The 15,854-nt window shown below is 35.7% G+C and overlaps 1 protein-coding gene across 1 annotated transcript; it reads left to right on the top strand.

The window, feature by feature from the left end:
* Positions 1 to 11,427: 11,427 nt before the first annotated feature.
* LOC143594959 (B-type cell cycle switch protein ccs52A-like) lies at positions 11,428 to 15,372 on the top strand. The gene is made up of 10 exons (XM_077074133.1): positions 11,428 to 12,014; positions 12,778 to 12,900; positions 12,985 to 13,089; positions 13,722 to 13,901; positions 14,017 to 14,079; positions 14,157 to 14,351; positions 14,441 to 14,542; positions 14,634 to 14,696; positions 14,776 to 14,844; positions 14,933 to 15,372. The coding sequence occupies exons 1-10, from the start codon at positions 11,523 to 11,525 to the stop codon at positions 14,984 to 14,986; spliced, it is 1,446 nt and encodes a 481-aa protein (XP_076930248.1). The 5' UTR covers positions 11,428 to 11,522; the 3' UTR covers positions 14,987 to 15,372.
* Positions 15,373 to 15,854: the final 482 nt, after the last annotated feature.

Genomic DNA, 15,854 nt, shown 5'->3' with positions numbered 1-15,854 from the left:
TATTTTCAACATGCTTTCATCAACGCAAATTGAATGTGTTTATAAACATGTAAGGTATGTTGACTCGTTTAACACCCGATACCCATTCTAATTCAATCCTATAATATCTCGTTTACTTTCATCTTGGTTTTGTGTTGTGTCAGGTGTTATCACCTCTCATCCTTATATGTAGATGACAATCTTATCCTCTTCTGCGACTTCTTTGAAATTCTTTCATTGTATTAACAAGCATCATTGGTGTGCCTTTATAGGCGATTACGACCTTTCTATTTATAACTCTTTTCAGAGTTTCCTTCTTTGATGGTGTAATCGCTTGTGACCCTTTAAATGTCTTTGCCATTAAGTACAAATTTCTTGTGATACTTCATTCCCTGCTTCAATGTCTTCTAACAATTGTAATATCATGAACTAAAACAAGAATGCACATGAAGTTAGGAATCCTTTTCTTCATTGAAATATCTTTTCAATGAACATCAAGATAATAGTATTTCTATTAAGATACTGGAAGAGAACTTGGTAATTTTTTTAGAAAAACATAATCTACATTATATAAAATTTTATGAATATAAGGAAACACATAAAACTCAAGGACAGGGACTATGCATGGGCCATAAACCCTTGGGCACCCAAATATCTAGGGCCCACCAGTACTGTTATAGATGGGCTTAGTCTGAATTATTTTGTCACACTCGAATCTCGATAATAAAAACTCTGAAACACATAACTATTAGGGATGGCAATGAAACCGGAACCTAATGGGAAAACTCGAAACCCGACATAAATGGGACCGGTAATACCCGACCCATTAGGGTTTGGGACGGGTTTGGGATTACTAATATACCCGATAACATAAACCCATTTACCCGATTATATACCCGATGTACCCGATATAACTTACTATATTATATATATATACTATATTCCATATATATTATTTGTCGAAACTTGTTTATGTAATTTATTTGAGACATTTTATGTTTATGGTAATCATCTTTGTAATCGAGTAGTTATATTTTGTCAAAACCCGGTAGAAACCTAGCGAGTTTTGAGTCGGGTATACCCCACGGGTATTTTATCAAAACCCGATAAGAAACCCGATGGGAAAACCCGAAACCCAACGGGTAATTACCCGATTAAAACCCGACGGGTTTGGGACGAGTTTGGAACGGAATTTCATAACCGAGTATGGGTTTGGGAATGCCTAAACCCGACCCAAACCCGACCCGTTGTCATCCCTAATTACTATACTTATGAATTATTAGTTTATATCTTCATTCATCAATAAATATATTACATATCAAAAGTCTACTTTTGTGCCTATACCTGGTGCCTGGTGGTGTTTCAAAATCTCGTTTAAAGTCATTAGTACCGTTAGCACAGAAATTAGATGAATCTTCATACTCAAAACATTTAATGAACACACTCGTCGAAAAGGCTTTACAATGCCATTGTCCTTTTCCATTAACACGACATATTGCTAGGCGGGGCTTTCACCTTTTTCAGCGAGAAATAATAAAAAAACTACAATATCAGAGAATATTTTCTTTTTCTTTTTTTTTATTTCTTCTTATGTCAATCAAATACAAAGAATAAATATATGAATATGTTCTGTTCTATCTCAACCCAAAGACCTAGAAACAAATCATAACCAAACTCAATCTCTATACTATCGGATAATAACAAATAAATAAATATAAATGATGTTTTTTTAATTTAAAATCCAATACTCCCTATCAAGCTGGAGTGTGCAGATCTCTAGCATCCAGCTTGCCAAGTAACGTCAATAAATGTTGTGCACTAAGAGGCTTCGTAAACAGATCAACAATTTGTTGTTTGGTCCCAATATGAATTGGTAAAATATCTTTTGACTCCATTCTTTCTCGAACAAAATAGCAATCCATTTCAATATGCTTTGTCCGTTCCTGGGAAACTGGATTATTAGCAATATGCTTAACTATACCAGATAGGTATTAGTATGGGGACAAAGAGGTTAGCAGTCTTTAGAGAGGATCTCTGGGTTGATACAGAACCAATAGAGATCAAAGATCTGTCTAACATTACACCCCAGTATAGTGAAATAATCTTATCCTTTCTAAGGAATGAATTGAATCAGTATATGCAAGATTATCACAATATAAAGGGGTTGCGTCCGTGTAACATACTTGAAAATATTTTAGTAACCACCGAACCCATAAAACCTCACTCACCGTTGTCCCCATGGCTCGATATTCATCCTCTGCCGAAGAACGAGAAACAACTGACTGCTTTTTGGTTTTCCATGAGACCGGAGCTCCTCCTAACAATATTAGGTAACTTGTTCTTGAACGACGAGTAATAGGACACCCTAGCCAATGAGCATCACAATAAGCAACCAGGTCCAAATCTCCTTGTTTAGGCAAAAAAATACCTTGCCCTGGTGTGGTTTTCAAGTACCTAAGAACACGATGAAGAGCTACCATATGTTCTTCACGTGGATCTGAGACAAACTGACTCAAAACATTCACCGAGTATGCTATATCTGGTCCTGTTGCCTATAAATACAACAATCTTCCTATCAAACGACGGTATTGAGAAGCATCAATTTTGTTGCTCTCTTCACAATGACCCAATTTTAAAGTTTGCTCCATAGGAAACGGACTAAGACATTCACCGAGTATGCTATATCTGGTCCTGTTGCCTGTAAATACAACAATCTTCCTATCAAACGACGGTATTGAGAAGCATCAATTTTGTTGCTCTCTTCACAATGACCCAATTTTAAAGTTTGCTCCATAGGAAACGGACTAAGACGACATCCCAGTTGACCACTATCTTCAAGAATGTCTAGTGTGTACTTACGTTGACTTAAACCATACCTTCAGATGAACGAGCTACTTCAATACCTAGAAAATATTTCAAAGGCCCCAAATCCTTTATACTAAATTGTTCATTCAAATGAGCTTTGGTCATCTTGATCTTTTTCTCATCACTCCCAGTTATAATTACATCATCTACATAAATTAGAACAACAACAAATAAGTCCTTAGAAACGAAGGTAAATAGGGAGTGATCCGCCTTAGACTGAACATATCCAAATTTAACCAAAGCGGTGGTAAACTTTTGATACCAATTTCTGGAAGCCTGTTTTAACCCATAAATGGATATTCGTAACCGACATACTCTGGTTTCTGCTTTCTTAAAAAAACCTTGAGGGATTTTCATGTACACCCCTTCCTCCAAATCTCCATGCAAAAAAACATTATTTACATCGAGTTGATGTATTATCCAGTTTCTTTTTACAGCAACCGCAAGAAGAACTCTAACTGTCACGAATTTTGCAACAGGGGCAAATGTTTCATGAAAATCGATACCTTCCATTTGCGTAAAACCTTTTGCCACTAATCGTGCTTTATATCTTTCAATTTCTCCGTTGGGTTTGTATTTAATTTTATAAACCCACTTGGAATCAATGACACGTTTTCCTTCTGGTAGCTCTTCAATGGTCCAAATATTATTCGCCTCAAGTGCTTTAATCTCTCTCTTCATAGCTTCAACCCAATTCTTATCTTGTATAGCTTGATGGAAAAATTTCGGCTCATCCTTACTTGTAATGGCCGCCAGGTAAGCTTTATGAGACTTAGAAAATTTATCATAAGATAAATAATTAGAAAGAGGATGTACCGTCGACGAAGATTGATTGTTTGTGGAGTGTGAATGATCAACGGACGGTGGTAATTTTACATCAAAACCTTCAAACCATTTTGGATGAGAAATGTTCCTTTTTGGCCTGTTTTGACCCTCATTCTCGATATTGATCTTTTCTGACCTGTGTTCAGTTTGTCGACAAACTGGATCAACCATGTTAGTTTGCTCTTCCCGCCCATTATAATTGTTTTCTTGTTCAGGAATATGTTGATCAATTGTTGGACCATGCTCATCATTTGTTGGGCCACTGTTTGGTTGTGGATTATCGATATTATTGTCCATGTGTGAGCTACTATGCTCACTTATTTGTAAATCATGAGTATCTGGATTAGTTTTTGACCCTTCATCAGAGATCCCATCTAAACTGTTGTTATTAGTTCCATCTTCATATTTATTAACAAATAATAGCCAATATTCTTCATCAATTGGTGGAGGCTCAAACACTTGTAAAGCTGGGGTTTTTGATTTTATTTCCTCAAAAGGAAAGTGATCTTCTTCTAAAAATAGGACATCACGAGACTTAATGATTTTCCCATGTTCAATATCATATATTGTGTATCCCTTTATGCCTTGAGGATACCCTAAGAATACCCCGGGTCTCCCCCTTATTTGGAATAATTTATCTCCTCCCGTCTCCGTGCTCCGATAATAAACTAAGCACCCTAAAACTTTCATGTTTTTGTAATTTGCTTTCTTCCCAAACACCATCTCATACGGTGTTTGGTTTGTAAGGCCCCGTTACCGGTAGCCCTACTTTCATGTTGGATTTACTCATAAACGCAGTTCTAAATATCAGAGTTAATTAAAACATTCGCGGAACATTAAAAACTTTCATAAAACATTTCGTAACAATCCAAAACTTGTCTTAAACAAACAACTTGTCTTTCAAAAACAAAGTAATTAAAACATATCACGTCTTGAGCTTTCTGATGCCAGCCTCTTATTCAATGCCACGTGTCTCCTCAAGCGAGCTGCCTCATCCTACTCACCTGCGTGCATACTAAAAGTCAGCTACGCTGAGTGAGTTCTACTTAATCATACATTATACAATACACATAAACTTATATTCTTTCAATCATACTTTCATACTTTCTTTTGTACTAACTTGCTTTCATATCTTACGTTATAAAGAGCATTACGCCCTACATTCCTCGAGTATTATTAGGGCTCGGTACCCTCCTTCCTCGAGTATTATTAGGGCTCGGTACCCTCTTTCCTTGAATATTAGTAGGGTTCGGTTCCCTAGTTCTCGAATATTAGTAGGGTCCGATTCCCTCTTCGTTACCATACAACCATACATCATACCTCGAGTATTATTAGGGCTCGGTACCCTTTTCATAACTATACAACCATACAACCATCCTTTCCTTCTTTTATTAACTTTATCACGTTCATACACATAAGCATACATATCATACTTACCTTATATATAGCGTTACAACCTGACAGTACGTGCAATATCCGAAGATCGTTCACGTACCATCAAGCAATCATTCATACATTTCACATTATTCACATAAGGCATACACTTATCTCTTAGGATAAGCGTATTAACAAACATATTGAGTATGCACACAGCCCCGAAAACATAACACATAAATGGGGCTAGAAACTCACCTGGATCCTGTTACGCTCTCCGTTAATCGTTATTCCCTTCTTGAGCTGTGCACGGCTAACTGTATAATATTTACATGTATCAATTAACTATCACTACTCATATCATCTTTCTAGTCTTAGCTACTACCCACAACGAACGGGGGTCCGGGGGCAGCGCCCCTGGCAGCGAGGTCTAGGGGCGGCAGCCCCTAGCAGGGTCCAAGAGGCAGAGCCCCTGGCTGGGGTTAAGCTGCCAGGTCAGCTTGGAAAAATTTTATTTTCATTAACTGCCTTAACATATTTTCCGTTAGGGTTTTGAATCCTTAAATAATTTGCTACTTAAAGTCCAAGGGCTTCTTTGTAATTAAATCGTTCTTTTCTAAGTTCAGGGACTGTTATTGTCATTCAGTTAAACTTCTAATTCGTTATTGGTTCATAGCGAATTGGATTATCCTAGCGAACTGGTTCTTATAACGAATTGAACCCTTAACGAACTGGACTCCTTAACGAATCAGTCCATATAGCGAATTGGACCTTCTAATTCGTTATTTCTTTTAACGAACTAATCATAACGAATCAAGGGTAATTCGTTACCCTTTTCCCTTAATGAATCAGAGACGAATCATAGACGAACTAGAGCTAGTTCGCTGTGCTCCCTTAAGCGAATCAACTAACGAATCACCTTCAATTCGTTAAGTCCCCATAGCGAACTAGGGTTAGGTCAGGGAATGTCAGAACATTCCCTGACATTCCTTTTCCTCGTACCACTATTCCGGCGCCGCCTTTGCCGGAAGGCCGCCGGAAAACCGCGAACACGTCGGAAAAACGAGTTTTAACTCGTTTTTCACCGTTTTTCGTCCCGTTCGATCCAGATCTGAGCTAGGGTGACCCCTAAGCTCATCATAGGTTTGGTTTATACCCGATTCCACCCGGATCTCGTGACTTAAACGGTTTAACGGTGTCGGCTCGTCGTTTAGTGACCATAACTAACGGATTTAAGCTCATACAACAAAATACTATCATACCTTGGGTCGGGATCCGATTCTTCTTCTATATTTCGGCTAGAGAGAGGCTAGAGAGAGAGAGAGAGCTTAAGTGTGTGTGTTTGAGAGGTGTAAGGGATATGTGTTAATGAATTAAATGGAGGATTAAGGGTATATATATTTTTGATCATGGGCTTAAGCCCATGGTGTTTCCTTCATTCCTCCATAACCCAAGTCCATAACCCATATCCATTTACCCAACACAAGTCCATCTCGTATTCTATTCAACTAAACCGATAACGACCCGCTATAAAATAAACGAACTTTATTTTATTAATATAACCGAAAGTAGGATGTTACATTGTTCTTGGTAGCTTTAATAGGTAACCGGTTTATGATGCATGTTGCAGCTTGTATACATTCTCCCCAAAATTTTCTTGGTAAACTTCCTTGAAACATAATAGAACGAGCTATTTCAAGAAGGTGTCGGTGTTTTCGCTCGACCACCCCGTTTTGTTGTGGAGTGTGTGGGCATGTTGTTTCTAAAATAATTCCTTCTTGAGCGTAGAAACTCATCATTTGATTTGAAGTGAATTCGTCACCATTGTCACAACGTATCTTTTTAATGCGTTTTCCAAACTGTGTTAGCACCATCCTTTGAAAATTTATCAAACACTCACTTGCATCACTTTTGTGTTTGATGAGGTATGTCCATACCGCTCTACTAAAATCGTCAACAATTGTTAAAAAGAAACATGCATATGAAGTGGATGGTTTGCGGTACTTTCCCCAAATATCACAATGAATTAAATCGAAGCAATCGATACTTTTTATATGACTCTTTGGAAAGGTTAAACGGGTAAACTTTGCTTTCATACAAGTATCACAATCATCGTTTTCGGAATTCAAACAACCGTTATTGGAAAAACCAATTCGACAAAGTTTTCCATACGACGCATGACCTAGTATTTTGTGCCATATTTCTGCATCCGTTTTTGACATCATAGCTTTGCTTTCTCTAACCACCATGCCCATGCGATAAAGACCATTAACGCATTTACCCACTCCAATTATATTCTTCGTATGTAAGGACTGCATGCAACAAAAGTCAGGAAAGAAGCTAACGACATATTGTAGATCATTGGCTAATCTACTGGCCGAAAGAAAGTTACAATGAAATCGGGTATGTATAGGACTCTGGTAATTTTTGTTCGATTAGTTAGCATGATTTCACCCCTGGCTTTAACAGAAATATTATCACCATTAGGAATCATCACGGGTGATTCATTGGTGCACCGGGTGTAATTTTCTAGTAAATATAACCTGTTAACGATGTGCTCCGTTGATCCAGAATCAATAATCCACTCGTTTCGTTGTTGTAGCTTACCTTCCATGGCCATGCTAGCCATAGGTTTAGGGTCACCCTCTGAATTGGCAGTCTCTTCTTTAAAGTGTTTAAGGAGAGTTTTGATATTGAGTTTCACTCAATCCTCCAATAGTAGTGTTATTCTCCGTGTCTGCATAGTCGGCCTTCTGTTTTCTTTTTTTTTTGTTTCGCTTTGCCGGGCCACAAGTCAGGATACCCGATTCTCTCGAAGCATGCATCTTGGATATGTCTGACTTTCCTGCAATGCGCCCACAGATCTGATCCGATGCATTTTTTAACTTCTTTCGCATCAGTTTTTGATTTTTGTTGATGGTTCCCTCCATCACATTTGGCGACGTCATCATTCTGTGATCGTTTGGCGGAAGTGATAGAGCGTTGATGTTCGTCCTCAGAAGCAAAACCCATGAGGAATTCATATAATTGCTCGTGTTCTTTCATCTTTTTTCGAACATCGCACGAGCAATTTCCACAATCGCGGCGTTACGGGGGTAGAACGTTTTGAATTTCGTCCCATAAGGGTCGAAACTTGGGGTAGTAGGTGGAACTTGGGTCAGTAGCTTTCTGCTCAATCTTGCTGCCGGAATCTTCATCTCCGGCCATATCGTCTTCTTTTTTTGAGCGTTTAGGGTTTGTGATTGACACCCCCCCTTCTGATACCATAAAAAACTTCAATATCAGAGAATATATATATATTTTTTATTTCTTCTTATGCCAATCAAATACAAAGAACAAATATATGAATATGTTCTGTTCTATCTCAACCCAAAGACCTAGAAACAAATCATAACCAAACTCAATCTCTATACTATCGGATAATAACAAATAAATAAATATAAAGGATGTTTTTTTTAATTTAAAATCCAATAAATAAATCATACCACATGTACTTTCTTATGGTGCTTATAAACCTTTTAATGAGTGGAACATACCCGGATTCACTCAGACTTGATGTTGTTAATTTAATTTGTTTAGGGAAAATCAAATATTATTAGTTCATTAGTCATCTTAACTAGTCAATTATACCGTGTATAATCTATAATTAATCATATAACTTGTAATTAGAGATGGAAAGGATAAAGATTCATCAACATATATGTTCGATGAAGATACAATGTGGATATCGTGGACGGCCGGCCGGATGTCTTCATACGAACCGTAAACGTGTTTGACGGAGGTTTTGAAGAATAAACCTTATAATGTTAATTTGCAAGCATGTTTTGTTGTGAAGCGTGGATTTATGTATCTGTATGTATGTAGTAAGCCTCTCATACTTGAATGAATATTATTGTTTGTTTACTACACCACACGATATTTACAATGTTAATTTACATGCTTTGTCATGAAGCATGGATTCATATATTTGCATTCGTATAATTTGAATTGAGACCCATTCTTTAATAAATCTTATTGCTTGGTTGGCTTCTGGACTGCATATTGATTCTCCATCCGGGCTGTTTATTGTTTTGTCATTTTCGTTGGGTTTGTTGGGCTGGAGCATAAACTTAGAATTGAATTCATCAATTCGGTTTGGTTTCTTTTGAATTTATTATTATTATTTTGGAAAATCGGTTTTTGTTGGTCTCAACTATCGTCTTTTGTTTACTACCAGTCTCAACTAACGAATTGGCTGCTGGCGGTCCCAACTTTTAACGTATTTGTTCCGCGACTAACAGAATTATAACGTCGTTAGTTTCAGGTCGCCGGAAAAACGTTTTTGGCCCGAAAACACACATTTTTCCCCCAAAAACTCAACAATTTTGTCCCAAACATCATGTTAACTTTGTATCGTACCTTTAGAAACCTTTTTCTAGTAAAAACCCTAATTATTGAGGTCGCCGGAACCCTAGAACCATTGTCGGAATCAGTTGATGGTGCTTAAGTGATGGTGGTTGGTTGACGGTGAGTCAACTGGTGGTGGTGGCGGTGTTCAGGTGGTGTTTTCCGGCAAAAAGAATTAACTTTCCCGGCCAAAAACGTTTTTCACGCGACCAGAAACTAACGACGTTAGGATTCTGTTAGCCGCGGACCGTTAGGAACAAATACATTAAAAGTTGGGACCATCAGTGACCAAGTCGTTAGTTGGGACCGACAATGACCAAAAGGCAATAGTTGAGACCAATAAAAACCAATTTTCCTATTATTTTTTGTACATCTTTTTAAACTTTACAAACGTGTTTTTGAGCGATTTAGAGATTGATTTAAAAATAATCTGGTTTCAAACCGGATAAACACTTCACTTGATCCTAACTAATAATATGATTGTTTTCTCATCGTATAAATTTATTTTTATATAAAACATAAACTTAGATTATTGGAAGTTAATATTGAAACAAGTTGCTAAGAAAGTTAAAGGGCATTTTTTAAAGGAAAGTGAAAATTGAAGGGTAAGATCATAAGAGTTCTAAAGATAGGTTTAGTTTATTTGGGATGTTTATTTAATATGGTAAGATTACTAAGGGTTATCTAGTTTTCCTAAAATAGGTTGTTTTGTTTTCCAAGTTAGAGTTTTAGTATAAACCGATTATCAAGGTCTATGCAATTTGTGTGCAAGTTTGTTGAATAAAACTATAAAAGAAAGAGTAGTGATCTAGTGTTTAATCACAAAACCGATTGTTCGAATAATGTTTTTAATTGGGGCCTGATTTCCAACATAGATTTTGCCCAAAATTGACATATCTATTAGTAACTTACCTTGTTATGTATTCTTGTACATTTCAGGATAACCAAAATCATATTGAGGGATGATAAATGAACGCGACTCGACCGAAACATTTGATATGGGTAATTGGATACGGGATTATATATTAAATTAGTTATAAAAAAGTTTTGTTGAGTACGAACGTGTATGGTATTAAATTATAACATGGCCCGATTCCTCGAGACATGCATACGCTTGCCTGAAACAACCCACACACATTTAATGTAATCAACTAATTCACTAGTTTTTCATGCTTATACTCTTAATATCTGGGTAATACAATTGAAACTTTGTTACTATTATATAAAGTTTTCCCTAAAAATTAATAGTAACAGATGTATTTGAAATTCAACAGGTAATTTTAGCAAACCATCTGTTATCCAGCCTACAAGTATTTAACGTGTATTATGTAACTGAGATCACCAATAGCTGTAAAAAATCCCCAATAAACCTAGACCATGACACCAACCGTAGCAACAAGTTACATTGATATGACTTATTCTAGATGGTTTAATTTTAACTTATGAAATCCATATCCGTTGCTAATAGCTGGTCATAATCTAAAAAACATCAACATCAAACCCTATTTGTTTTTATGAATTTCATATCGTATAAGATTAATAAAATAGAATTGAAATCAAATCTTAAATGGTTAAAACTTCATAATAGAATCAATATAACTCGAAAAACATCAAGACTTTCAATAACATTAAGGTCTGCACTTTCTTTTGGTTAAAAAATAGAGTCGGAAACCACAGGTTGATTTGCACAAATTAGTGTAATTTAATATTTTTAGTTAGGATACCATCTTGCTAATCTGAATAATGCTTAGCCTTAATAGAAAACAAATTATCAATAAATAAGAGGCAAATTGTAAAAAAATCATATAATATAAAACCAAGAATAAAGCCCTTCAAAATAATAATAATAATAATAAATAATATAAGATAGCTTATTTCTCAAAACAAAATTCACAAATTATGACTTTTCAAGTAAACTTTCTCATAAAAGACCATAAAAAAGGAAAAGAAAATCCAATTCCAATAATAATACTAACAATAATAATATTAATTTCCCGGGAAAATCCCATCTGTTACCTATATTATTCCCGGGTAAATAAACTAATAACCATAACCCATCTTCCCAAATCAATCACTCAATCAATCAGTTCACCATGAACCCTAATCAATCTTCTTCATCGACTCCACCGTCCAAATCGAAACCCTCAGACCCACAAACCCCATCGTATTACTACCACCCATCTCCTTCACGCACCATCTACAGCGATCGTTTCATCCCATGCCGATCGTCTTCCAATTTCGCCCTCTTCAACATCTCTCCGCCGTCGACGACTTCTCCGGCAACGGCGACACCGCCGTCGTCCGATTCGACACGTGGCGAAGAAAACCCATCATCGTCCGCTGCGTATACGGCGTTGTTGAGGACCGCATTGTTCGGGTCGGATCTAGGGTTTGGTGGTGGGTCGACGGATAAGAAGAGTAACCCGGGTGGTGGGTCGACGGTTAATAGGAATATATTTAGGTTTAAGACTGAGACTAGACAGAAGGTGGAGTCGTTGTATCCGTTAGGGTTTGATGATCAGTTGCCTGGGGTTAGTCAAAGCCCGGTCAAAGCTCCCAGAAAAGTACCTAAATCTCCTTACAAGGTTGTTGTTTTTCATCAATTTGGTGATTTTATGACATGGGTTTTTATTAGTTTTTGCTAATTTGCAGTTTTTTTTTTTTTTTTTTGAGGGGGGGGGGGAGATATAATAGTAGGTATTGATTGTGTATATTTTTGTTAGGTTTTGGATGCACCTGCATTGCAAATTATTTGTTTTTAGGTTGTGATTTTAATTTTAGTTTTTTTTTATGTTTTGTTTAGTTGTTGCTAATTTGCAGATTATTTGTTTTTAGATTGTGATTTTAATTTCAGGTTTATTATTATTATTATTATTATTATTATTATTATTATTTATATGTTTCACAATCTAAAAACAAATAATCTGCAAATTAGCAACAGCTAAACAAACATAAAAAAACTAAAAAAATTAAAAATAAAACTAAAATTGATTAGTTATCACTAATTTGCAGAATATATGTTATATTATTTTAATTTTATTATTATTAATTTTTAATGTTTTGATTAGTTTTCACTAATTTGCAGATTATTTGTTATTAGATTGTGATTTTAATTTTAGTTTTTTTTATATGTTTTTTATGTTTTGATTAGTTATCACTAATTTGCAAAATATATGTTATTAGATTGTGATTTTAATTTTGTTTTTTAATTATTATTATTATTTTTTATTGTTTTGATTAGTTTTCACTAGTTTGCAGATTATTTGTTATTATATTGTGGTTTTGATTTTGGTTTTTTTATGGTATAATAGTTACAGTAGGTATTGATTGTGTATATATTGTTGTTAGGTTTTGGATGCACCTGCATTGCAAGATGATTTTTATCTTAACCTTGTTGACTGGTCTTCTCACAACGTGTTGGCGGTGGGATTGGGAAATTGTGTTTATCTTTGGAATGCTTGTAGTAGTAAGGTGAGTTTCAAATTTGTTTAAATGTTTATTGAGTTTAGTTGGTCTTGAATCCTTAATGGTAATGAAAGTTTAATGTGAATGCAGGTAACAAAGTTGTGTGATTTGGGGGTTGATGACAGCGTGTGTTCGGTTGGGTGGGCGCAACGTGGGACTAATCTTGCTGTCGGGACCAGTAATGGAAAAGTTCAGGTAATTTTTATGGTCTAGTTTAATGGTATATTTCTGTTTATGTAGTTATACATGATGGTGAATCTTGGCAGAGTGAATTACTCGTGTGCGGAATAGTGATTCAATGCGTTTGTTTTAGAAATTGAGAATATGATTCGTTGTTTGACTTCTATTGTTGAATTATACGAACCTTTTATGCTCATAAGATAATAATACGGAAAACAGAATCATTAATAACCTTTTGATATTATAACATATTAATGCAGAATCCTAAAGAAGTAATCTGAATCAGATCTACCTTATAAATTTGCTTTTCCATTTATATGTTTAACATAATTGGTTCAGCAACATAGAGTATGCATGTATGGATAATCTTTATTTAAATTGAGAATATGAATGATAGAATGAGCAGAAGATTTTTTTTTGCTAGAATCTTTGTAATTTACATGGTGTTAAGTCTACTCTAAACGTATTGTTGCACTTAGTTTGTTTATCGAATCCTTTTGAATATAAGTAGTATTTTTTTTTCTCCTAAGTTTTGCTTATAACATTGCCTAAACCTATTGCTTATAACATGTTATAGCAGAATCCTAACATGATTGATGTCGGTTAGAATTCTAACCAATATTGTTGTTTTTTTATTTTCAAATCAGATTTGGGATGCCTCACGTTGTAAAAGAGTAAGAACAATGGAAGGACATAGGTTACGTGTTGGAGCACTAGCTTGGAATTCATCTATGCTATCTTCCGGAAGCCGAGATAAAAGTATTCTTCAACGTGATCCTCGTGCACAAGAAGATTTTGTTAATAAACTAAGTGGTCATAAATCAGAGGTAACCTTTCTTAACCTCCAATCTGTTATTATTATTATTATTATTATTAGTTAATATAAATCAGTTTATATCCACCATCTACGATTTCTTACTTATCTTGACTTGTGAATTGTAGGTCTGTGGACTCAAGTGGTCTTATGATAACCGTGAATTGGCATCGGGTGGAAATGATAACAGGGTAAGTGGTTAAGTTAGTTACCTTCTTGATCTCTTCAGGATACGTTGTTAATTAACTTATTATTATTATTAATGCAGCTTTTTGTTTGGAACCAACATTCGACACAACCTGTTTTGAAATACTGTGAACATACGGCTGCTGTGAAAGCAATTGCGTGGTCCCCACATATTTATGGACTCCTCGCCTCTGGTGGAGGTACTGCTGATCGATGTATTCGGTTTTGGAACACAACCACTAATTCTCACCTGAGCTGTATGGATACTGGTAGCCAGGTAATCTTTTACATATAATTTGTGTATATTAAAGGGTAGTTTAGACGTTTTAAAAACACTGCTAACTTCCTGTGCTGTTATAATGGCAGGTATGCAATCTTGTGTGGTCCAAGAATGTCAATGAACTCGTGAGCACCCACGGATACTCTCAAAACCAGATTATTGTTTGGAAATACCCTACTATGTCAAAGGTAACAGTTTTTAATAATGCAATGTGCCAAAATTGCCCCTCAAGAATTTATGGTAACTTTGTTGGCATTCAATATATGATCTGCAATGCAGCTTGCGACACTTACTGGACACACATATAGAGTTCTGTATCTTGCAATCTCACCAGATGGACAGGTAATTCTTTAAGTTACTTTTGTGATTATAAGTTTAGAGAATATGATCATAAATTTATTAACAAAAATGGGTTTTGCAGACGATTGTGACGGGAGCTGGAGATGAAACGCTTAGATTCTGGAACGTGTTTCCATCACCCAAATCTCAGGTAATAAAATTTGGACTAAAATAATTTTTAGTTAAATTTTAAAATTTAAGTGTATAACTGAAACATGTGTACGGTCGATGCTATGAAGAACACAGAGAGTGAAATTGGTGCATCATCCTTTGGCAGAACGCACATTCGGTAATCTCGCTTTTGAGATTTTCGGGTCACCCTTGAAGCGCAAGAAAGAATGGTTTCTACATAACTTAGGATTAACGAGTTTACCATGTTGATCAGCTTGATCATGCCAATGCAGTCATGCAGATGCTTCAGAGCCCACTGTTTAATCTACTTCTATCTATTTTTGGTGTAAATTTGTGAATATAAGTTAAAAGTTAACAGTGATGTTACCTACTCTGAAATTAGACCAAGTTAAACCTGACTAGTTTAGTGCCTGCTGTTTGGCCCCCTTTTGGTCCATCGTCACTTGTAAGTGTCGGACAAAGATTGTGTCCGGAATGTTGTTTTTGTCGAAAAGTGTGAAATGTTAATTCTTTTACTTCACCCTTTAAAAGTTAGAATAACAGATAGGAAGAGTTAATCACATCTTATTCTTGTATCTATGTGAAATGTATTATAAAATCTTAGGTATAAAAATACGAAAACTGAGTACACAATTTCCTCTTTCTATCATAGGTATATATCTTTAGCATAGATGTATAAAATATAAAAGGGATATTGGTTTTTAATACTCCTAAATTTCACAAGTTGGTAGATAACACTCTTAACTAACGATTTTTCTCCCACCACTCCTAACTTGTAACTTATTTTCTTTTGTCACTCCCGAACTTAACGGACCATAACCCCGTTAGTTTTTTTTGCTGACGTGGCATTATTTTGCTTATGTGGCATGCCATGTGGAAATACCTTGTTAAAAAAAATAAAACCTAACTAAAAAAACAAATAATATTATACACACACACACACAATTACATACTCCGGTATCATTCCTTCACCACCGTTTGCACCACCACATTGGCCTCCACCACTGCCAGCCTCCACTGCCTTCACCA

This window comes from Bidens hawaiensis, unplaced genomic scaffold, assembly GCF_021521415.1.
Source record: "Bidens hawaiensis isolate Kalapana, Puna unplaced genomic scaffold, B.hawaiensis_p1.1 tig00044370_1, whole genome shotgun sequence".
NCBI classification, from domain to species: domain Eukaryota; kingdom Viridiplantae; phylum Streptophyta; class Magnoliopsida; order Asterales; family Asteraceae; genus Bidens; species Bidens hawaiensis.
This window is presented reverse-complemented; position numbering and strand designations above follow the sequence as displayed.